The sequence below is a fragment of the Eleutherodactylus coqui genome, chromosome 13 (assembly GCF_035609145.1).
Source record: "Eleutherodactylus coqui strain aEleCoq1 chromosome 13, aEleCoq1.hap1, whole genome shotgun sequence".
In the NCBI taxonomy this organism is placed as follows: Eukaryota; Metazoa; Chordata; class Amphibia; order Anura; family Eleutherodactylidae; genus Eleutherodactylus; species Eleutherodactylus coqui.
In genome coordinates, this window is record NC_089849.1 from 111,386,672 (window position 1) to 111,411,244 (window position 24,573).

General features: G+C 42.2%; 1 protein-coding gene across 1 annotated transcript; it reads left to right on the forward strand.

Annotated features, from left to right (window-relative positions):
- Positions 1-1,445: 1,445 nt before the first annotated feature.
- Positions 1,446-24,194, forward strand: KCNJ2 (potassium inwardly rectifying channel subfamily J member 2). Its single transcript, XM_066587802.1, has 2 exons — positions 1,446-1,574; positions 16,973-24,194. The coding sequence occupies exon 2, from the start codon at positions 17,195-17,197 to the stop codon at positions 18,473-18,475; it is 1,281 nt and encodes a 426-aa protein (XP_066443899.1). The 5' UTR covers positions 1,446-1,574; positions 16,973-17,194; the 3' UTR covers positions 18,476-24,194.
- Positions 24,195-24,573: the final 379 nt, after the last annotated feature.

Sequence of the window (24,573 nt, forward strand, 5' to 3'; positions counted from 1 at the left end):
GAAACTTGCGATTTTCTCAGGGATTTTCTCCCAATGGGTTTTGTGAGAAAAACACATTGCATCGCTGCACTTGCGATTTTCTCACGCGTGTGAATCCAGTGTTCCAATTTTAGAACATTGGCAGATAAAAGGTTAAGCAGAGATGAGTTGGTCATTCAGCGAAACTCATCCCAACTTCCCAATTATTGCAATATGCCAGGGTTCATCCACATCAGTGTTTGGAACTTTCGCTGCTTATTTCTGATTCAAAACGGGGCAAAATAGCGCTGCAGGTAGCATTATTACATCCTGTAAATTCCGACAAAATGATTGAACTGACCCGATTTGATTCAATGGGGGTCCATACGGCATCGTTCGGTTTCGTCATAAGTCCGTTCGTCCACGGGAAGGGGGGGGGGGCGTTTCCCGGCTCCCCAAACGCAGCAGTAAAATGCTGATGTGAACGAGCCCTTAGATGTTTGTGCACATCTGTATGTAAACACTATTATTTTAGAGTCTTGGACTCTGTTCTTGAAAACCTGCATGCACCTCTCTTTTATATGTACCTTTTAGGTTATTTTACTCCTTTATATCGCACATACATATTCAGTGGCGTCGTACATCACTTGATACTGGCTTCTGTCTCCAGGGGATGGCTCACAATGTAAAGTCACCCATTAGCATGTTTTTGGAGTGTGGGAGAACACCAGAGTCCCTGGAGGAAAGCCATTGCACTGCACTATTCTTTTCCATGGAGTATTTAGCACAGTTGCAGTCCTCTGTGTGCTGTGATGCTACATTAGTCAATAGTACGTTTGCCTGGAGCCCTATGTAAATCAACACCTTGTGAATGTGCCAAAAGACACACTTGTCTCTGCAGTTTTAGCTCATAGCGCAGCTAGCGTATTGCATCGCCTCCAGAAGTATTTCCGTAGTACAAACTTGGCTGTGCAGTCCTATGTAAAACACAACTAGCAGATTGTGATGTCACCAGAACTGCGGCAAAGGAACAACTTGACTTTGCAGTCCTATGCAAGAGCACAGCTGGCACATTGCACTGCCACCATAGCAGTCTCCAAGGACTCAACTTCACCGTCCTATGTAAAAGCACAGCAAAGTAACCCGCAGTTTGCAAACTCAGCTCGGCGGACCTATGCATAAGCACCGCTAGCATGTTGCAAGGCGTTTCAAATGACAAACTCAGCTCTGCTACATAAATATGTAGTGTGGCCCCTGTATTATATAGCCTCACTACCCTCTCCTTGGTGCAGCTTCATCTCTCTTCCATCTGTTCTTTGCACTAAACCCCTCAATGAGCTGCTGAAAGCCCTCACACAGCCCGACCCTCAGCTGTCACTCAGGCCGTCCCCTGGCGCCTCATTGGTTAGGAGTTGAGGATGAGATTAGCATACCGGCTAGCTATTTAAGAGCACATGGCTTGTTAAGAGATAGGCAGAGGATGTGAATGATCGCCTAGTGAACTATCCCTGGGATTAGTGGGGCTTGGGAAATCTTTTGGATTGGTGCTCCTTATTGCAAATACCACTGGATCTTATTTATCATTTCGGTTACAATGTACTTCCCTAAATAATAAGGTAAGTCATCGATGAACAGTACGTTAGAGGTAGCAGAGCTGTGTTTGTCATTTGGCACGTAAAAAAAAAATATATCCATATATATATATATATATATATATCTGAGTTAACATCGCAATAACAAACTCAGCTCAGCTACATCTGTACCTAAATCTACTTCTGTTTCATGTTGCCATAGCAGTACTGAATTATCCTTCAGAACTTTGTTTAGCCTCTGAGTTACGAAAATGTTACAGAACCAAAAATGTGACAAATGACAGTTTCAGCTCTGCTACATATACACCTAATAGAACTTGCGCTTCTGTATAAGTTGAGATGTTCGGTTTTGCTAGCAGCTCTATGGTAAACCTTTTACAGTGAATTTTGACAAATGACAAACTCGACTCTGCTACATCTGTTTAGAGATCTTTGTTATTTCTTTACCTGATTGGGAGGATTTTCTAGCTATTTCTCCGTCAGTGTCTGCTATAAATACACGACCGCCCGTGCAACAGTTGGGCTCCGCGCACAGCATCTGTTTGTTCTTGCAGCAGCTGCAGGACACAGTAGTTGGAATTTCATAAAAGCAAAATGATTCTCAATCGAAGCGCACAATTTTACTGACATCTGTGCTCTGTCTCTCTTCTCCTCTGCAAATACTTTACCCATTGGTCATCATCACACCCCTTTCCAAAATCTGTGCCCCCATTGGACGTGATGACCAAAGGAAAAAAAAAAAAACGGATACCGGGGCTTTACAATATCAACGCTCTTCTGTAAAGTTGCATCATGTTAGGTATCAATTGTGACAGCTGAAGGGCAAAGCTGTGCTAATGTCAGGGACCTTTCACGGAATAGGCCACGCCGCGAGCCGCGGTGAATCCCCCACCTGAATCTATAGGATGGAATTGAAAATGGCTTAAAACCTGCCTGCGATTCTAAATGTATCGAAATCTGGATTTTGGTATGGAATTCCGTAGCTGCGAATTTAATTGCGTCCTGCAGCGTAATTTGGTCCCGTGTGAAAGGTCCCTTACAAAGCGTGGGATGACGAAACCTGCAGATTTGATTTCAGCTAAGATTAACTCATTTCCACATGTAGTAGAACTGAGTTCGTCATTTGGCGCAGCTCGCGGTGATATCACGGTGTGTTCTTTGGGGGGTTTATATGGGACTGAAGGTTACAGCTCGTTCACATAAGTGTGTTTTTAGTGCAGTATATAGGCGCGTGAAAAGATCGCGGCTACACTGCATTAAAATTGCGCGAATGGGTGATTTCTAGTTATTAACCCTCGAGCTTAATTAGCGGTGAAATTGCCTGTTCACCTGATCAGGAACTGCGCGTTGCATGTTATCCTGCTCCCTCCTGCGCAGCATGCACCAAGGATCGGTCAGGTCCTATCTTTACAGGCAGCACGGACCTTAGATGCGAGCTTTGCCCAAGCACGTTCGATCTTTGTTAGGCGCTAAAACCACGCTCATGTGAACAAGGCTTTAAGTTGATGAAAGAGTCCGGTGACAAACTCAGCTCTGCTCCATGATGTTCTCATGTCATTCTGCTGGTAGTATGATGCATCTGAGCCCAAGTCATATCATCCTCCGTTGCCGGCTGTCTTTCGCACATTGCCCAACAGATGTCCGCATTGAACTTGAAACATTCGTCTTTTTAAAGGGCCGGTAAAAGCTAATGTAGAAGTGGAAAGGATGTACTAGAACAGGACATACAATGAGTTTTTTTTCATCAAGTCCCTGTAGTATATGATTCCTCATTGAATAATACGGGTCTGTATGCCGTCCGTGTGTCATCCGCAGTTTAGATACTAAATATGTTCAGTCTGATGTAGCTGAGCTGAGGTTGTCAATGAGTTATTTTGTGCATTTTGATAACAAACTGATACAGGATGACTCACCTTTTACCTGCTGTCTTATAGAAAGCACGTTATAACATCACAATGAGTTGTGCCAAATGACAAACTCTACTCTGCTGAATCTGTCTATATATTTAGTACTTTCTGCCAGATTGTATGAAAAGCTGCATGTTGTATTATGTGTTCGCTCTGTTTACAGAAGGTTGGCTGGAGGAGGCAATGTACAGTAGCTGTGTAGCCCTAGCCTAGCAACCTGTGGCGTCATTTAGGGAATTGTCTCCCTCTCTAAGGGCTCGCCAGGTCTCTCGCATCAGCTGCTGCCCCCTGTGCAGCACTCAGTATACACCTGTAGCTGCTAGTTAGGATGCATGACATGGAATAGCAGAGCTGGAGTTATCAACTGCATCCTAGAGTCTCATAATGATTTCCCAATGAGTTATGGAAACTGTAAACGTCATCTGTACATAGTATCTAAAGAGGTTCTGCAGCTTTTCCATATACGACCATGCAGTAGAGTTGCTTCCCTATATCTTACACAATAAATCATATGACCTAAACTGTATGGCTGTCTCACATAAAGATGTAGCAGTGTGGAATTGGACATACAATTTATACCATTGGTGTGTCAGATGATAGGTTTATGTGTAACACCACACATAGCATATAACCATCAGTCCTGGCATATGTCAAACACCGCTTTATCTTATGTGACAAACTTGGCTCTGCTACATCATATACTTAAACATGAGTACACATGGTTAATGTGTGTTGGGGCTGGATTTCAGGTGATCTTCTTGCATTTTGTGAATTATGCATAAAGCAGAGACCAGATTTTCAGTTTAAGCAAATGTGAGATCAGCAGGTTGTGATAAAGTATATTGCAATCTCTTCCTAAGCCTTGGGGGGCTACCCTGGGTATATGGCACACATGAAGAAGAGTATTGGATTGGGCAGAGTTCTTGGAATAACTTCTAGTCTGGGTGTAGAAGAGTTGAGTTAGCCATTGCAGGGATGTGCCAGCATATCACTGTGTTTCTTCTAACTCAATGAGTTCTCAGAAATGAAGAGTTGAATGACTCAGCACTGCTACATTGTCATATGATTTAATGGTTGGGTACACGGCAGTCCATGTCTGGAGTGCTACAAGAATGATTAGATGTGGTTTTCAACCTATGGCTCTCCAGCTGCTATGAGACTACAACTCCCATCATGTCTTTTTGTAGGGCAAGGCTAGGAGTTGTGGTTTCCCAACCACTAGAGAGACCCTGATGTAGGAAGATGGGGAGGTCTATGGTGTCATGTCTTACTTGCAGTTCCCCCATCCGTGAAGGGGCTCATTCACACGGTCATTATTACACAGTGCGTATTTGCGCAGCGTTGGGGGGGGGGGAATAGCAAGTCCTATTTTAGTGCATATTACGCACTAAAATAGCCCATAATAAAGTCAATGGCCCATCGAATTCAATGCGAGCATTCTTGCGCATTTTCTTTTTACGCACGTACAAAAACCTGCAATATGTGGGGAAAACGTGTATTTCAGTCGTGTAAATATGCTTTGTAGTTACGCAACTGAAATAGGCATACGCCTGCACGAATGAGCCCTCGCAGCTAGCGATCACTCAGGTATAGTTAAGTTGACTTTCAAAGGTAGAAGATGCTGCAGAGATGTGTTTGCCATTTGGCACTGCTTATAATGATCTCAAAATATATTACCTGCATTCTCCGATACAGCGGCAGACAACCAATCACAGAGAGTTAGGGCGGCTTCACGTGTAACGTACGAACTGCGGGATTTGCGCAGATTTTTCAGTGGAAATTCCTCAGCACTTAGTATACTAGCCATGTAGATGAGATTTAAGGAATCGCGTCCGTATGAAACCATAAACCGCAGCGTAATTAAAGTGCACTGCGAATTTTCAATCTGCAGCATGCCAATTTATGCTGCGGATTCCGACAGCATCTTTGAAATGCAAAGCTTAAAACTCGCTGCGCCATTTGTGGAAAGCCGGCAGCGATTACGCCTTAAGAGTTCAGCTCTGCTGTATCTGATATCCCCTCCTGCCCTGTCTAGCTGTGAGGTGGAATATCTCTTTCCAGTAACTTTTTAAACAAGAGTTCGACTCATTTACAGCTTATTTTTGCATAGTTGTAGTAAAGATGAGTTTGTCAGGTGCTTCAGAATTGATTATGTCATGTAGTAACTCATTGAAATGTCATCATGTGCTACTAGTGGTTTTACATAGGACTGCAGGTAAAGCAACTGCATTCTTAACTTCCAATAACAACGCATTCAGCTCTGCTACATCTGTATTTAGATTCGTGTCATTTCCAATGCATTCGATAGAACTGGCGAAGTTTATGCAGATTGGATGGATATATATATATATATACATATATATATATATATATATATATATATATATATATATATATATATATATATATATATATATATATATATGGTAATGAATGATCAATTCTTCACCTATGGAAAACATGACGGGGCGAGCCTGGACTCTGCGCTAAATTTAGAGCTTGAGATGTTAATAATAGGAGGGGGCTGGCAAATAGTGGAATTTGAGCACATGCTTATTATTTTAGGAAGTCAGCGGTTTACTTCTTCATACTGCAATTTTCATTCATTCATTCTGCGTTTCAATATTAGACACCAGAAAAGGGGAGGGGGAGGGGGGGGGCATCAAATTAATTTTCCACCCAGCTGGGTGAGCAAGAAGCTTTACACAGAGAGAATGCTGGAAATCTCACGTCCTCTGCGGCAGTCTATTGTGACTACAGGGTATCAGGAGAACAGAAAAGAGACTTCTGGAACTTCATGTTGCAGATATAACAAAGACAAGATTTATCAGGTTGCTCAAAGGAAACCAATGACAGATTCAGCTCTGCTACAACTATATTATTTTTTTCTATGTTTTTGCCCTGTATGTTTGAGCAGGATGATATGCACAGATGCAGCAGTGCTATCATTTATCCCAAAGCATGGTCATCTAACAATGTGTTATCTGTGATCCTTACATAGAACTGCAGATAAACTTGATACATCATTTGAATATAGTACTGCCCAATTTTACTTGGGACTGCAGGTAAACCTGCTTACTATATTAGGAACTTTTCATAGTGCATAAAACAGCTGACAAATTCAGCTTCTACATTGCTATATCTATTCGCTATGCCTTTCTATACAGATGTAGTGGAGCTGAGTTTGTCATTTTGCACACATCCTATTCAAACCACTATGTATTATGTGTACGTTAAAATGTGATTGTTCTAAGTAAGTAAATCAAGTCATCTTTGTAGATATGATACTTTTTAATGGCTTACAAATCTCTGGGTTTACATTGGGCTACAGGTGCATGCACAACAGATGATGCAGATGTGAAGTGACACATTCAGCACTGCTATATCTGCAGGTTACAAAACCAATTGCTGATGGGTTCCCCTATAGAATATATGTATACCCACCTGTTCTCAGTATTAATGGCAGACTATTTCTGGGTGTTCTAGTTGATGTCTTCACTTCTTTGTAGCTGTGAGAGTCCAGCATGTTTGTTTGCTTTGTGCTGATAAGGATCACAGAGGGAACAAAGTGTGGATATGAAAATAGGATGTGAACACTACTTTGCATGCGCCACTTTGCTGTTCATGCTCTAAACAAGATGTTTAGTGACGCTGAGGAAATTGAACTCTATATGGATCAAAAACTTTCAAGCAGATGTAGCAGAGCTGAATTTGTTATGAACCTCAATATTCATGCATTATGATAGCCGTGAAAGCTAAAGGGGTTTTCTTCTTTGACCAATCATTTTCCAGGTCCCAAGTCCCCGGCACGGATCACATCATATGTGTGTTATCACCGTGGGGAACTACAATACTAATGTTCCTCTTTATATTTAGAGCACAGCATCCATTGATTTCTATTGAACCAAAAGCCACACTTTTTGGCTCTTTTCCCTGGTAAGGAGATCCCTATTATATCAAAATGCACTCAGAGAGGCCGTCACACATGATCCCTCTAAAATGGCTTTGTCTGCAGTTCTTAGTAAAACTACCAAATTTCCAAATGACAAACTCAGCTCTGCTACATCTGCATATGAGCCTAGGTTACAGTTAATGTTATTTACATTACTGTTATCCTAATATACTTGCAAAACTTGCCTATTTTTTCCCATAGAGCATTGCCTGAAAGTTTCCATACTTGTACTGTGTATACTCAATAAGAACCAGTACATCCATGAGTCTGTCTGACTTGGGAATAGACATGAAGGAATTGTTAGAATTCCCTACAAGGACCTGACATTTCCTATTGCAGCTTTGCGTACATATATTAAAAAACTGTGGTGTCTAATGTACAGATGCAGCAGAGTTGAGTTTGTCATTTGGCACAGTTCATGGTATAATCATGATATAAGGTAAAGTTGAGTTCATTTGGCACAACTCATCACGGTGCAGCAGGTCAGCTATGTGTGAACACGCCCTTAAGGTTACATGACAAATTCGGCTCTTCTACATCTGTATGCTGCACCTTGAGCCTTAGCTAACTGGCAGTACTTTCTACTTTTTGGCTCCATGTATCTATGACAGTCATGTGCAATGTACAGAAGTAGCACAGGTGAATTCTTCTTTGTGCAGTAGTGTTGCTTATTCTCCCTTGTGGTACCATAAGTAGCACAATAACCTATTAGTTGTTTCCATGACAGTCCCTAAAAGTTTGGGTGCTCAGACTCCTGTTTGACGTATTAGTGTAAACTATACCCCATATATGTATGTATGTATGTATGTGGTTTAGTAGCCCAAGGTATCTGCCATCTGGCACCCCAATACACCCCATTAGTAAGACTCTTTGCCGCTTCCCCCAGCTAATGCACCTACCAGTCTCATACATGGGTAAAAGGGACACTATTGCAAATATTGTTTTTGGGCTCCGTTACCCTTTTTCCCCGTAAGATGACTGTTGCCATTGTAAGGATGATATTTGACGAATGGGTGAAACTTAATGCCCTTTTACATTCATGACTGCCAATGGACAATATAGCATGGTGATCGCACATGTGGCAGATGACCGTTCCTATGGGGGCGAATGAGCAATAATACAGTTGATCGTCTCCATACTGATAGCATTCATCAGCGGCACATGGAAGGGAAGGGACTTGTCATTTGTATAGCGCCAACGTATTCTGCAGCACTTTCAGGTCATTTTTACTTATTACCCCCTGGGTGCTCATTTTATCGACCTCAGAGGGATGAAAGGCTGAGGCAACTGTGAGCCAGCTAACTGAACCATGCGGGGATTGAACTCGCAACCTTCAGGTCATGAGCGAGGGTTTAGGGCTGTAGTCTGCGCCACATGAGGCTCCCATTTATACAGAGGGGAAGGAGGGGGCTGCCAACGAGCGAACTTCATTATGATCGCATAGATGATCCAGGCATCTGCCGAAAGACTTTGCTGGTTCATCGGCTGACCGCTATCATATTCACATGGGCCAATGATCGGCAAGCAAGTGTTTGTACTAACGGTCATGCCGGATCCTTGGCTCACTTTAAAGGGCCCTGAGCCTGTAATGATCCCTTAGATCTTAGATCACGCCTAAGTGTAGGACAGAAGCACATATGTGTCAATGCTCTTGAGCCTTGGGCTCTGGCTGTGCAGACCTGCCGCTTGTGTCATCAGCAAATGCTTGTTTTTTCTGGATCCTTGTAAGGGCTCCTTCTCCCTGGCGGCGTGAGAAAATCGCATTTTTGTTCACGTGACGTTTGGGCGTCAGAATAATCCCGCATCGCTGCCGCCTGTGATTTACTGACACAAAAGGCGTTTTTAAGGGGAAAATCGCTTCACACGAACATCGCAAGTTCATGCGTTGCTATAAATCGGAGGCTCCATAGTGAAACATGGGTGAGAAAAAAAATCACAAAACGCAGAAGGATAGGGCGTGCAGCGATTCTCAAATCTCGCAAGACAGAAAACATCGCAAATGGGAATGAAGCCATTGAAAATCATTGGTTTCATAATTCTGCGTTGTCACTCACTCTCGCATTGCGTGATTTTTCTAGCAAGTTATGGAGCCCTAAGGCTGGAGTCACACAGGTGAGTGCGATAACGGTCTGAGAAACTCGGACTGATATCGCACTTACAAACATGCGATTTTGGATGTGATCTGCTACAATTTTTTTCACGCACATTTTTATGCAAAAACGCAAGTGACTCCAATAGATCTAATGGTAAATGTTGCATCGTACTTGCACGTGAATGCAACGCCATTTTTATAAGCGATCCCATAGAAGCGAATGAGTGATTCCTTATGAGGAATCGCCCTACGGCTGGATTCACACGAGTGTATGCATATTTGCAACACATTTTTGCGGAATGCTTGTTCCGTTTTTACGTGCATTTTTGCGTATCTTACTGTACTGTTTTGCGCACGCAAGTCGTGCGCTATTACATGCACAAATACATCTGTGTGAATCCAAATAGAGCATGCAGCAGTTTGTCAACCTGCGAGAGAAAAGTCGTTCATGTGAAATCAATGCGCCATTTTCACGTTCGCGTTCCATCTATAACAGAATCAATTACAACTCGCGTGTGTGACTCCAGCCTAAGATCCTACTTGGGGAGATTCTTCATGCAGGAATCTTCTTTTGGTTACTTTCAGGGTCTTCCAGTTAAGCTTCTGCAAAGTTTTGTAACTTTTTAATTTCTCGCCCATCTTCAAGATCTCTGCTTGCTGTCCTTGAATAGGATGCCAGTGGACTTTTCACAGGGATGGCTACAGTTATATCCAGTCTGGATCATGAGCAAAGCCCTCGTTCACATTGGAGCCATCTGTGCAGATCCAGCAGGAAATCCAGGACTGCGCTGTTTCATCCACGAACATGTAGGCTGCAGTACTAGAAGCTGGACGGACCCCCATTATACAGTCCCGGAGGTCCGTCTGGAGCAGTTTGGGTCCGGCATGTGCCGGCTATTACAGTATTGTCATTGTTTGGCTTCCAGGAAGAAGACAATCCATATGAGACTGGAGGCTGGGCACAGATGGGAATGGGGTCAAAGCTCCTGCCTGCCCTGTTTGTTACAATGTATCAGTCCAAAGTCCAGGCTGTTCAGATCATGACAAACCAACAGCTGTCAACCCAAACAAATCGAATGTTCCTCTCAGGCTTGTAGGTAAACAAGAGCAAGCAGATCTATTGAAAATGGCGGCAAATTCAGACCTAAAGTATATTCGAAAGTTGCAAAGCAACACAGGAATAAACCCTTCAATATAAAGGGCCTTTTTAATCCCTAAAGGACCAGACACTTTTAAGAGATTGTACCCGTGTGGCGGTTTTACTGCCTATTTCTTTTTTTCTTAAGCTACCAAAATTATTTTTCCTGCATTTTGTCTCGTGACGTTTAGGGCGATTTTATTATATTTTTTTCACTGACTTTTTTTTCAGTTTTTTTTTTGTTTTATTAGGAATAAAAAGGCCCCAAAAGATTTTTTTAAGTTGATTTTTTAGCTGCTTATTTTTAAAATTAGTATAATGAAGCTAGAATAAAGTACAGGAACGGGTACCTGATCTTGATATATAATTTGTATGGTTTCGGATTACAGGGCGCATACAGCGACGGTTTTGGTTATTGTCGGCGGTGGTACATTTTCTTTTTTACGTATGTATTTTTATTTTATTCTGTAACTTTTTTTTTTATTTATTGTTACCATCTAGGATCCCCATGACATCATATAAGACCTCTGGGGGTCACTCACATTGGTTTTTTTTGTTTGTTTTTACACTTTGCCATTGTAGCTGGGGCATCTATTGGAGCACCAATTACAGGGGAAAACATCCCCCTGTAGTGACAATAGTCACTGGCAGAGCTGATCACGGTCTGCTAGGACCCTGCGGCTCTGCTGTGCCAGGGGGTCCCAGTGGTCATGTGATCGCCGGGTCGCATTGTGGAACGAACACTTCCACTTTCACTTTTTAGTACATAGGGTTGTCTGAACGCTATGTAGCCTGGAAAGGAGAAGGGAGAAGCGACTTTTAACTGCTTCTGCCTTCTCCTTTAAAAGCCGCTTCTCCCTTCTTCTCGCAGTCCTTGGCTGTGTCTGACAGCTAAGCACCCGACCTGCTTCTGCTTGATTGCAGCACAGAGGCTTTAATCCTGCCCTGTACTTGTGCTATCATCCAGGATTAAAGTCCAGGACCAAGCGCTGTGTATATTTACTGCGCTTGGTCCTTAAGGGGTTAAATTAAATATGCCCAGAATCAGCTGACAAAGGAACAAACGCTGGTAATCGTGTTTTTTCTGCAAGCATTTCCCCATGTTAACGGAGATATGCTTCCAACCGATGATGGCTTTATGAGGATGAAGGATCGGATTAATGACCTTCATCCTTGTGCCAGCGACCCTTGGTCATCTGCGTGAAAGAGAGCAGGTCGACACGCTTTGTCCATCGGCGTCCGTTACAAAGGGCCATATTTCGGCCCATGTAAAAGGTCCCTTAAGCTGCTTTCACGTATGGCAGAATATTCGTATGTCCAATGTGGATTTTGCCGTAGAATCTCTGTGGATTTTGCCATTACAAGCCAACAGTGATTCTGCTACAAATGATGTCAGCCGAGCGGATTTCCGTGCAGAGTTTTGCGAACTGGATATTCTGTCACTTCAGGCTGCGGCGAAGTTGGAATTGGTGCTGCGGAAGGTTTGGGCGCAGTCCTCTGGCGAACTACAGATGAAAGAATCTTTCATTGGATACAAGTCAGTTTGATCAATGTTCATGGAGGCGTTGCTATAAAATACTCGGGGCTTCTTCACGCGGACGTATTCGCACGTGTCTTTTGCGTTCGTAAAATATACCTGCACAAAACACAGAGAATGGAAGCCGCTGACTCCAATGCATTTGTCACATGAGTGTGTTTTGTGTGCGCAGAAAAAAGTAGGACCTCCTCTATCTTACTGCGTTATGCACAGCACAGGCGCCCATAGAAGTCTATAGGATATGCGCAAATACACAAGGGGAAGCGTGAAGCACTGCGCAAAACTGCAACACAAAAAACCCATCTGGACCTCATTTGGCTTAATAGCCCTTTAATCCACAGAAGGGGTGTATCGCGCGCCCGTGTACGTGAACTGGTCCCGCACATGTAAAAAGTATAGTGTATGCGCAGACAGACGCACCCACATCAACCTCGTTCTTGCACGTTTTCATGCATACGAATTAACCTTTAGTCTGCTGCAGCCACACAATACTAAGAGGGGGCTATGTGTCCCGCAGCGACCCGGACCCCCTCTAACCGTCTCGAAAATGATAACATTATTACTACTTATTAAAATATTAAGTAAGCCTGCCTTCTCACTGGAGATTAAATTGCGCGATCTTCACACGATGTGAGTGAGTGAAAACGTAGAATTATGAAACCCATGCTTTTCAATGGTTTCATTGCCATTTGCAATGTTTTCACTCCTGCGATGTTGCAATTTTTGAAAATCGCGGTATCTTTCGCCCATGTTTCTTCATGGAGCCTCCTTTTCATGGCATCGCAACACACATGGACTTGTGATTTTCGTGCGATGCGTTTTTAACATTAGAAACTCCTATTGACTTTTGCGCAATAAAATCGTGGGCGGCAGAGATGTGATTTTTTTTTCACAAGAAAAAGCATCGCTGACGCTCAAAAATCACCTGAACAAAGCTGCGATTTTCTTGCAGCGATATCGCGATCGCCAGTGTGAAAGAGACCTAAGCCCTAACAAAAAGCGCTTAAGACTTGCTATTCGTCCCGTAGTTCGGGTAATGGGAGTACAGCCTGTTGGTGCTACAGCGGCCATCTTACTAACTAGATGATCGGAACAGAGAGCTCTGCATGGACCGGCCGCTAATTATTCATACTACTATTAACCCACTGCCGGCGTCCACCCAGTGCGAATGCATCTCTAGATCACTGACCCCCAGAGAGAAGAGCCGAGCTTGTCATTGATCAAGATGTATTTTCTGTGGGTTACATAGGACTGCAGGTCACCTCACTCTATGACATCACGTGAACCGTTAAGGTTTAGAGATGAGCGAGCACACTCGGTAAGGTCAGTTACTTGAGTGAGCCTCGCTCATGTCAAGTAACTGCCTTCTCCTCCGAGTGTGCTCGGGGGGAAGGGGCGGCGGGGGAGAGCGGAGGGGAGCAGAGGGGAGAGTGAGAGAGATCTCTGTCTCCCCCCCCTCCCCCCCCAAGCAAGCTTGGAGGAGAAGGCAGTTACTCGAGATGAGAGAGGCTCACTCAAGTAACTGACCCTACCGAGCGTGCTCGCTCATCTCTATTAAGGTTGTATTAAATATATTTATTCCCAACACAGGAGCCCCCGTGGAAGTGGCTATACCCGGTATCGCAGCTTGGTCTCCCTGACCTGGAGACTAATGCACAAGAGGGATTTTAGTTTTTTAAACCTCATACAACCCCTTTACATGACAGGCTCGGCACTGCTATATCTGATGGAATGCTCCTTCTACAAGGGCTGATTCATTCCCACAGACCTGTGAATGCTTGCCCGACAATCAGCCGTTGTAACGGGACCAATGATCAGCCAATGAGGGAGTGAGCGCTCATCGATCGGCGGTACGTCCGTGTGAAGAGGTAGACGTACAGCCAGCCTATGGGGACAAATGGTTGTATTAGCGATCGTTCGTCCCTAAGAGCTGATCCTCTACCTGTGTATACGAAAATGAAATTGATGCTTATTGTGGTTACACGGGGCTGGGAACTCCACTTGTCTAATTACACCTTCAGGCTCCATTCACACGGGGCAGTTCAGCTGCAATAAAAACCACACCGAAAACTGTATTGGTGAAACCGTGGGTGTTTTTAGCGATTTACAGACCCTGCTGTGCCCCCATAGCCATTGATAGACCCCTCTGTGCCCCCATTACCATTGATAGACCCTGCTGTGCCCCCATAGCCATTTACAGATCCTGCTGTGCCCCCATAGCCATTTACAGACCCTGCTGTGCCCCCATAGCCATTGATAGACCCCTCTGTGCCCCCATTACCATTGATAGACCCTGCTGTGCCCCCATAGCCATTTACAGACCCTGCTGTGCCCCCATAGCCATTGATAGACCCTGCTGTGCCCCCTTATTCATTTATAGGCTCCTCTGTGCTCTCTGAGTCATTTCTAGACCCCAATGTGCTCCCTTGAGCTCCAATCACACGGGGAAGTTCGGTTGCAATAAAACCGCACCAAATAGTGCCTTGGTGAAACGGTGTGTTTTTTACTATGTTTGTAATGCATGCAGTTTTGCAAATGCACTTTTTGGTTTATTTTCTATTGCAAGCAAACTGCCCCATGTGATTGGAGCCTTAAAACGTATTTGTGCGCGCAAAATCTGTGCACATAATATACAGAGACTAGAACCCATTGATTTCAATGGTTTTTTTCACATTTTTTTTTTTTTGCGCACCCATTTCATGCACGCAATATGCTCTACTTTCATGCACGCTTGTGCATCAAAGGTTCCCATAATAGTCTATAGAGGGGTGCAAAAATGTGTACGAGTACCTAAGGAAATGCGCAATACACTACACAATTCAGCGGGAAAAAACACATCTAGAACTCCGGCTAAATAACCATTTAACTTGGGGTGCGGTTGTCTCCCATCCTCAAAAACACCATGACCTGCGGGCGCAAAAAGTGCAGTGAAATACGTTGATGCGGGCCAAAAAATCTGATTGACAGTGCAGATACGTTGTTCTGAGGCTTGCGCCATTGTGCGGATGTCCGTGTGGAGCCGTCCTTTCACTGATATGTTTTAGGGTTCATTTACACCAGACAATTTATCGTTTGAATGCGCAAATGACGTCGGCGTTCGCTCTCATGCAGCCTGTTTGTACAGCAGATACGTCGTTCACTCGTTCAACCGAGAAATTGTTCAGTCGTTCGCATTTACTGTATAAGTGGCCGAGGGCGGCTGAGCGAGCGCTGGCTAACCAAACGACTAGCGAACGAGCCAACGATGATTTGTATGGCTGAAAAGCAAACGATTTATCATTCATCGTTTCATCATTAGCTGCGTTTACACTAAACGATTGTTGGTCATTTTTGCTCGTTTGAACAATAGTTGTTCCGTGTAAAAGAACCTTTCTAGAAGGTAAGTTATTCGACCCTCCAAATACAGACATTGTTTTGAACAAACCTCCTAGGGTGCTGTGCAGCCTGACAATTAGCACTATTTCTCATCGTTAACGCTTCTATAATAGCGCTAATTGCACCTGCAAGTGCAGCCCGACAATTATCAGGAAAACGTGAGCGTCAGCGGCTGCCTTTAGCACTTGTGTAATAGCATCCTTAGGAGGCCAACCTGGAACCATGCATGGAGGTCAAGGAGGTTGAGCATCCATGAAATCTGAGAATTCACATCCTTGACTTCCAAAGAGCTGGAATAGAAACTCCTTAGAAAGTGAGCAGATTTCTTATTTCCTTCCAAGTATGTGGGTGAGAATGCATGAAATGAATGAAATTGGAAAGCTGTCCTGTGAGGGACATGGTCATTCTTGAGGTTATGTTCTGGGTAACGATTCCCACAGGAACTGGTGTGCAGTTGGTTTATCATAAGGGATTGTTGTCGGGCTACAAAATATGTGGTTGTAATAATGTAGAATGTAATAATACACATGAGACAATGGCAGCCATCACCCCTGTGACATAGTACGAAGGGATCATTTCAGGCCAGATAGCACCCCAGCCTTGTATTCCATGATTAACCCCTATACAACTATTAGGACAAGGTCAAGCATATAAAATAACATTTCCTGATGTGTCCAATACTGAGGATTATTGCAGGAACCTTAAAGAATAGAAGAGTAGCAAAGCTGAATTTGTTGTGCATTGTTATAACACACTAGCATAAGGTTACATAGTAGGTTTACCTGCAGGGAAAGTCAACCCATACCAATCAGATGTTCATAGGAGGACCCAGGGGTGTAACCTGGAACTCCTGGACCCAAATGCAAAATCCACAACTGGGTTTCTACTTACCATGTGGCAGAAAGGTCCACTTAGAGACCAGGAGTGATTGCTTCTTCTGCACCCCTATAGCTATGGCTCTGGATAGAACATATCAATTATGGTAGGGTTGACTACATCTGCCATCACAGTAAGCATGAGATGGAAAGGTTATATTCAATATGCTTCTTCTCTGGCAGAAAAATGTTCCCATGGGTGTTTAGCCAAGAATTGTGGGTGGTGGATTTTGGCCAAACTACCCTATGTTTATGACTACCCTGGCATAATGTAATATTGCCATGAATTGGGCCAAATGACAACTTCGCTTTGTTACATCTGTATACACTACCCCGTTTAATGAAGTAGAAGCTATAGTTATCTTAGTTTGCGTTTGTAGCATAGTTTGTTCTATAAGGAACGTTATGGGCTGCTGCGTATACACAGGAGATGCAGAAGGATATATTAATGGACTTGTTTGCACAAGACAGGAAGGAACATGAAGAAGGAAGGCTTACTTTACCACTTCCTTGTGCATTGACATCAAATCTTTATTTTTCTTGCAGGACATGACATCAGCATGACAATGAGAGCCTGCTGACCATCTCCTCATGCCAGAAGACCTTCCTTGGTAGTACCAAGGTCCTTCCAAGACAGGAATCTCTCCGTTATCATTTTTTTCCCCCGTGAGTGTTCCCTGTGAGCCTTCAAAACTGTTTCTCCAAAGAGTTTTGCAGAAACTAAGACTGTTTTCTAAAGCAGAAGCACCGCAGTCCTCAACTGAAGTGATGGGCAGCGTGCGAACCAACCGCTATAGCGTTGTGTCGTCAGAAGAGGACGGAATGAAGCTGGCTACTATGGCAGTTGCCAATGGGTATGGAAATGGTAAGAGCAAAATTCATACCCGGCAACAGTGTCGAAGCCGATTTGTCAAGAAAGACGGCCACTGCAATGTCCAGTTCATCAATGTGAGTGAGAAGGGGCAACGCTACTTATCTGATATCTTTACCACATGTGTGGACATTCGTTGGCGATGGATGCTGGTCATCTTTTGCTTGGCTTTCATACTGTCTTGGCTTTTCTTCGGCTGTGTCTTCTGGCTGATAGCTCTTCTTCACAATGACTTGGGCTCTTCGGAAAATCACAAATCATGTGTCACAGAGGTGAAGAGTTTCACAGCAGCCTTCCTCTTCTCTATTGAAACCCAAACAACTATTGGCTATGGATTTCGATGCGTAACAGATGAATGTCCTGTAGCGGTATTCATGGTGGTATTCCAGTCCATCGTTGGCTGTATAATTGATGCCTTCATCATTGGTGCGGTCATGGCTAAAATGGCCAAACCAAAAAAGAGGAATGAGACTTTAGTTTTCAGTGACACTGCTGTGATAGCCATGAGAGATGGGAAACTCTGCTTGATGTGGAGAGTAGGCAATCTCCGTAAGAGTCACCTTGTGGAAGCTCACGTCCGAGCCCAGCTCCTTAAGTCTCGCATTACATCAGAAGGGGAGTATATCCCCTTAGATCAAATAGACGTCAACGTTGGCTTTGACAGTGGCATTGATCGGATATTCTTAGTTTCTCCTATCACAATTGTTCATGAAATTGACGAAGACAGTCCATTGTTTGATCTCAGTAAACAAGACTTGGACAATTCTGATTTTGAGATAGTGGTCATACTGGAAGGCATGGTGGAAGCTACGGCCATGACCACTCAATGTAGGAGCTCCTACCTAGCTAATGAAATCTACTGGGGTCATCGTTATGAACCTGTTCTTTTTGAAGAAAAAGGTTACTATAAAGTAGACTACTCCCGCTTTCACAAGACGTATGAAGTGCCGAACACACCAGTTTGTAGTGCCAGGGACTTTGCAGAAAAGAAATATATACTTTCAAACCCAAATACATTTTGCTATGAAAATGAAGTGTCTCTTACAAGCAAAGAGGAGGAAGGCAGTGACAATGGTCTACCAGATAGCATGAGCACGGACATGCATCCAGATATGGACCACCATAATAACCAAGTTTCCCTTGACCCTAGGCCACTAAGGAGAGAATCTGAAATATGACTAAAAAAACTGCTACCTTCAGCTGGTCAACTTAGCTGGTCAATATGCATTGCTGAGCATGGGCCCACTGCAGCTTTCATACGTCGGTACTGTTGGACAGAGGTGATATGGAGACAGTGCTCATTGCTGTCGAGCAAATTGCTGCAACTATTGGAGAGGTGTAGGCTGTGGTGATCTAAACTGGATCTTACATATTGGTGTTCCATGTTACTGGGCATGCCCCTACAATGCACTGTTATTTGTGATAACAGGTGGTGCAAGAACACTAGAGGAAGTCCCATAAACCATCCATCTGTTGAAGGCCTCTTGCTCCACCAGTTGTTTGTAGTGACGCACACTACGTAAAAGGATAGGCAGCTGGGATATAGAGACAAAGCACTAAAGTGTAACTAGAAGGCACATAATGTAAAATAAATTATGTATTTTTTTTATTTGACAAAACTTGAACTTGCAGACAAGCTTGTTGGGTTTTCAACATCTCTCACATTTTTTTTTTCTTGTAATATTGGGAACAAGTCCATTTTTAATGGCATAACAATAGGCAAATCTCTGCCTTAAGGTCTAAGCTGCTGCTATTTCCACACACACCCTGTCAATTCTACTGTGGTGTTTTGTATTGTTTCAGTGTTTTAGCCACATGGTTGGGTTAGGGGCAAGAATAACCATATAGGTGATGGCCAAAAAAGCCAAGTAAAATGTTCGTATTTCAATTATGTTCAAAGCAGATACACTATATTCACTTTAGAAAATGATGCTGGATTGCAGTCCTCTTACAGCTGAGCGGAATAGGCTATATTTTTATATTTAGGGGTGACAAGTTAAAAATATCTAAAGCTATACCAAAGAAATGCTAAAACTGTGTTCAAAACAACTGCTTGCTGTAAATTCTTCTTTCAGTAGAAATAGAAAGACTTGGGGTAAACTCCTGCTGCTACCCAACAGCCTTGTATTTGGGAGAGGGGGTTACTATTTATTGGTAGAAAAGAGAGAAAAAACATTAATGCCCCCCTTGGAGGTGGGGGTGGCGGCACAAAAAAAGGCAAAAATAGAATCCATCTGTTCTTTCCAAGTATGTGCTGAGGATATTCCAAGTTTGTCGAAGATGAATCAGCATATTCATTAACTCCTTAGACCCCATAAAATTGGCTGGGTCAGAAAAGTTTAGATTATATTTTTTATGTTGGTTTTAAAACCATTCTATATCTAAGTTATAATGATGGTTGCCGTGTATCCATTATGTGGATGTTTGCAAAGTCCAGGGAGTAAATTTCCAGAGACAGAGATAAGCCATAAGTGGATTGATCTTGTATCAAAAATTTGGAATAAAAAAACCTTATTTGGACCTGAAGGAACACACTGAAAAAAAAATTGGCATAAAGGACCCTGTAAAGGAATCTCTAATAACTGTAAACATGGAAGAGTGAAATCTTTGACTCATTCCTTTAGTTTGGCTGAGGACTCGTTGGTATGAGGAACCATGTGTGGGCCATATTGACATTTTTCTTTGTGTAAGCCGAGGAGGAGAGCCTTCATTTCAGACTGCTGATGGCTTGCATAGGAGAAAGGCACTAACCTTCGAAGTCTCTAGTCAAATGTATGACAACCTGAGTCCAAGGTGAAGGCCAAAAAAATAAGAAATCATACAAAAAGTAACACAGTTGAAGGTAATGGCTTCAAACTGTATTGTCACTGAATAGTTTTGTCCATGCTCTTCCTTTCTCACATAGCATCCTAGCTGTTTTTGTTTTCAAAAGCATTGTGAGTTATAGTTGAGCAACTAATAGTTGGCCAATACATTTAGCCGAAGATGCAATGGAAAAGGGTGTGAGCTACAAGCTTTAAACTGTCTGTTAACTATATGCCATTAAAAATATCCTTGTCCTGATCTATGGTCACTCAAATGTAAACTTGGGAAGGCCATTTTGGCTTTCCAAGGAAAGGTCATACCTGATTGATTAATGTATCAAAAACATCCTTATTTCAGGTCTTTGGTGACTGGTAGCAGGCCATATTTGCTATGTATTTTTTAATGAATTTCTCACGAACATAAAGGTGTATGAACCATAGAGAGAGATCTTTTATCTTGTGTCTACTAGGGGCCTGTGGAAAGAGGAGCCCAAACCCTTGATGATTACCTTCCATAGAGGTAGCGAGACCCTGTTCTTGTCACTCTTCCACACACCCCGTAACATTAGTAAATAAGAGATGACAGACTAATAGGATGTCTCTTACAAAAGGAACTCTATATACGGCCAATCAAGTAGTAGGTCCTCCGAATGACTTTTGGAAGTAGGCATGAGCTAGCAAAGACTCTTCTCTATGTGCACCCTTCTATGCTCGAACATAGAGATACATGAAATATGGTCTTCTTAAAGGGGTTGTCCCGCGCCGAAACGGGTTTTTTTTTTTTTCAACCCCCCCCCCGTTCGGCGCGAGACAACCCCGATGCAGGGAGGTAAAGAAAGCTCACCGGAGCGCTTACCTTAATCCCCGCGCTCCGGTGACTTCTCTACTCACCGCTGAAGATGGCCTCTTCCTCCGTGGACCGCAGCTCTTCTGTGCGGTCCACTGCCGATTCCAGCCTCCTGATTGGCTGGAATCGGCACGTGACGGGGCGGAGCTACACGGAGCTACACGGAGCCCCATAGAAGACTGCAGAAGACCCGGACTGCGCAAGCGCGGCTAATTTGGCCATCGGAGGCCAAAAATTAGTCGGCTCCATGGAGACGAGGACGCCAGCAACGGAACAGGTAAGTATAAAACTTTTTATAACTTCTGTATGGCTCATAATTAATGCACAATGTACATTACAAAGTGCATTATTATGGCCATACAGAAGTGTATAGACCCACTTGCTGCCTCGGGACATCTCCTTTAAGGCCACGGTTGACCACAATTGACAACAGCCAAGTTTGAACAATTGGCGTCAATGAATTGGCTCTGTGAGGGACAAAAAATGTAATGATGGAATGGTTGAGTTCGATTATAAATGGACTATATGCAATCTAGAAATATAGAGGCTTGGAGAATATCTGCTACTGGCATGATAAGGTTTAAGACTTTTTTGAGACATCCCAGAGCAATCAGTCTATGGTTAGCTACAAAGGAACAAAGCCTATACTTTAGAACTGTGGATATTAAATGAGATGCTATCTGCTGCTACACACATTGTTAAAAGGGAAAACAAAGCAAAACCAAAGAGTATTTTTGTGTAATTGCAACTTTCTAAATTGGTTTAATGTAACTCTGTATTAGAATATTCTACCTTTTCACAGCCCCATATGAAGACCTATTGTCCTCTGTGACATCCCTTTTGCTACCTCCCACCGCTAAACCCCAAAAAACTGCTTTCCAGCTATTTGAGGCCTGATGTAGTACTTAAAATTAGAAAGTTTCCACCCCCTCAACCGCATCTTGATTGCATTTGATTAAAATATTCTCAGACGAATATAGATCGTGTGATAAGAACAGCCGTTCCCTTAGAAACCAGATTGCAAGCATTGGGCCTACATCTTCTGAACATAAGGGTTTTTAACATCAAAGCTAAATGCACTTGAACTAGCTGGAAATCTCATCAGTAATGTACATGGCGGGTGTTCGGACTACAGCCCTTGTGCATTACTATATAAATGGTGGTCTCTGTCACAGAGGAGAGTCCTACAAGGAGGCTCCTACTATTTTTGTTTGAAAATGGGGAATTGAATAAAAAAAAAAGCACAGTTTTTAGTGCCCGATGCAATGACACAATAAGTCTTAGTTATACAAAAATATATATATTTTTTTTAAATTGTCGCAAACCAGTCTGGAACTTGAAAGAGGCTGCTATGCACTTTTAACTAGATCCCTCCTTTTAATGTTTTATTACATTTTTTTTTTCTCCATTTTTAATGGAGGATGATCCCTTTAATGGAGGATTACACCCCAAAAAGGAGGTAACAACCACCCCTCCCCCTTATTTCCTGTTATTTTGAAAGAGTACAATTTTTATAATACTAATCAATATTTTCTGTATTTAAAGCCAAATGTAAATAATATGTAAAAAAAAAAAACATAAATGGAAAAAAAGTAATAAAAAAATGGAATAATACAAAAAAACACGATATGCCAATAGAGGTATAAATAAAGTGCAGTGAATTCTGGGAACAGATACCTAGAATTTAGATATTTACAAACCTCAAACTGTCTCCGATGTTCTGGGCGTATGTTATTTATTTAAGCATGGTCTTTTCATTTGAAAGTGTTTTTGTAGGTTCTACGATGTTTAATCTGTTAGTAGCTTTTTTGATGTTCATGATTTTTATTTTCTTATAGAAAAACCCTTTTGTCTTCACCATATAAACTTGCACTTTTTAACAGAAAGGGATATATATATTTTTTTTAATTAAAGGTAAAATAATTTTGATGCAATATTTTTAAATATTAATAATTTAAGACTGATAATTTTTAAAAAAAATTTTTGAACTGTATGGCACATTGATGTAAGGCACGGGTGACCCTGCTGCATTCCCTATGAAGGGCTGTGGACCGTGAAGCTGGATCTAGTTAAATATGGAAGTTGCTGTTTTTTATACATTTACTACAAGACCCTTTTTCCTTCCTGAAATACTTGAATTGGGACATTTGAATGATGTCTTAACCAAAGCACTGTATGTGAGGTCACTAAGGAAGAGTATATATATATATATATATATATATATATATATATATATATAATATTTTCACATATACAATTTTCTTAGTGCTTGCACATTGGAGTATTAACATGAGAGGCACCCTAGTTTGTTTGCAGAATTCCTCATAGAGCCGGCTGTAGGGTCACCAGATGCCTAAATACTCAAAATCCATGTTTTTGACCTTTTTCAAGGAACTGTTTATTTCTTAACTGAGGTGTAAAAGTCAAGACCACACAACAATAATATACAATAGGAAGCTGAGACAGCACTGCAAGGATTTAATTGTGTAGTAGTACTTTTATTCAAACTACCAGATATTAACAGACAAAGTTATGTGACTTTTTGGGCATGCTGTACCTGACTCTCCTACACCTGCTGAAGAAGGGTACTGACATACCCAAAACGTTGTCTATCTATGTTAAAATGTGATGATGTGAAAAAGTGCCATTGAATTGCACAACTGAATCCTTGGAGCGCTGTCTCCTGTTTTATATGTAAGGACCTAGAGCAGAAGGGTCACATGAGATGTGTACCAACAGATCTGGAAAAAGCACGGCCATTCAAACATTGGAGGAGATGTGATTACTTACTCCTAAGACTAGTAAATGAATTCCCCCCTCCTAAATTTGTACATATTATGCAACAGGTGTAATTTATTATATTTATTAAACCTTTATCTAATATAGTAGGATGAAAACAATTTTTTTCAAAAAATATTACTACCTTATGGTAAAGACAAAAGGTTTGAACATGCAAATTCTTATTTTCTGTTGGATCTAGTTTAATAAGTGATAAGATGTACTGTAATGTCTTTAAACTCTGGTTGTCCCTACCCTGAGACAGGGCAGTGGGTTCAGCCTGGTCACCATCTTTATCCAATTTTTTTTTTCTCTACGTTTTGGCTTGCTGTTTCCATGTTGGGGTCAGCTTATGACAATCAGTGTAAATAATTTTCTTCTTTCTGGTTGTAACGTATTTTTTATTGTATCAAAGTCTTCCTAAAATGTACTGCACAGATCCTGGATTGTACAGATTTTTTTATTAATATTATGTCTTATTTTATTATTTCTAAAATAAAATGAAATTTCAAAAAATTCAATTTTTGGATATTTTTTTCCCCCCTTGGTGATTTAAGAAAGAGCCGAGATGCCCACTAAGAATTGTAAGTAAAGGTAGTTGCTTAAAGTGTACTTACAGAGTTCTAAGTATACCTATATCTTTATAGGGGTTGTCTGAGACTTCGTTTTTATCTAGAGCCAACACCACTACTACTCGAGGACTGTTTTTTGTATTGCAGATTTGGCTCTATTCACTTGAATATTGCAATGCTGGACTCATTTTGCACACTGATGAGAGCAAACACCCTGAAACAGCTGTCTGTGCATGGTTTCTGGCTTGGCTTTCAATTCCCAGTCATTGTTACAA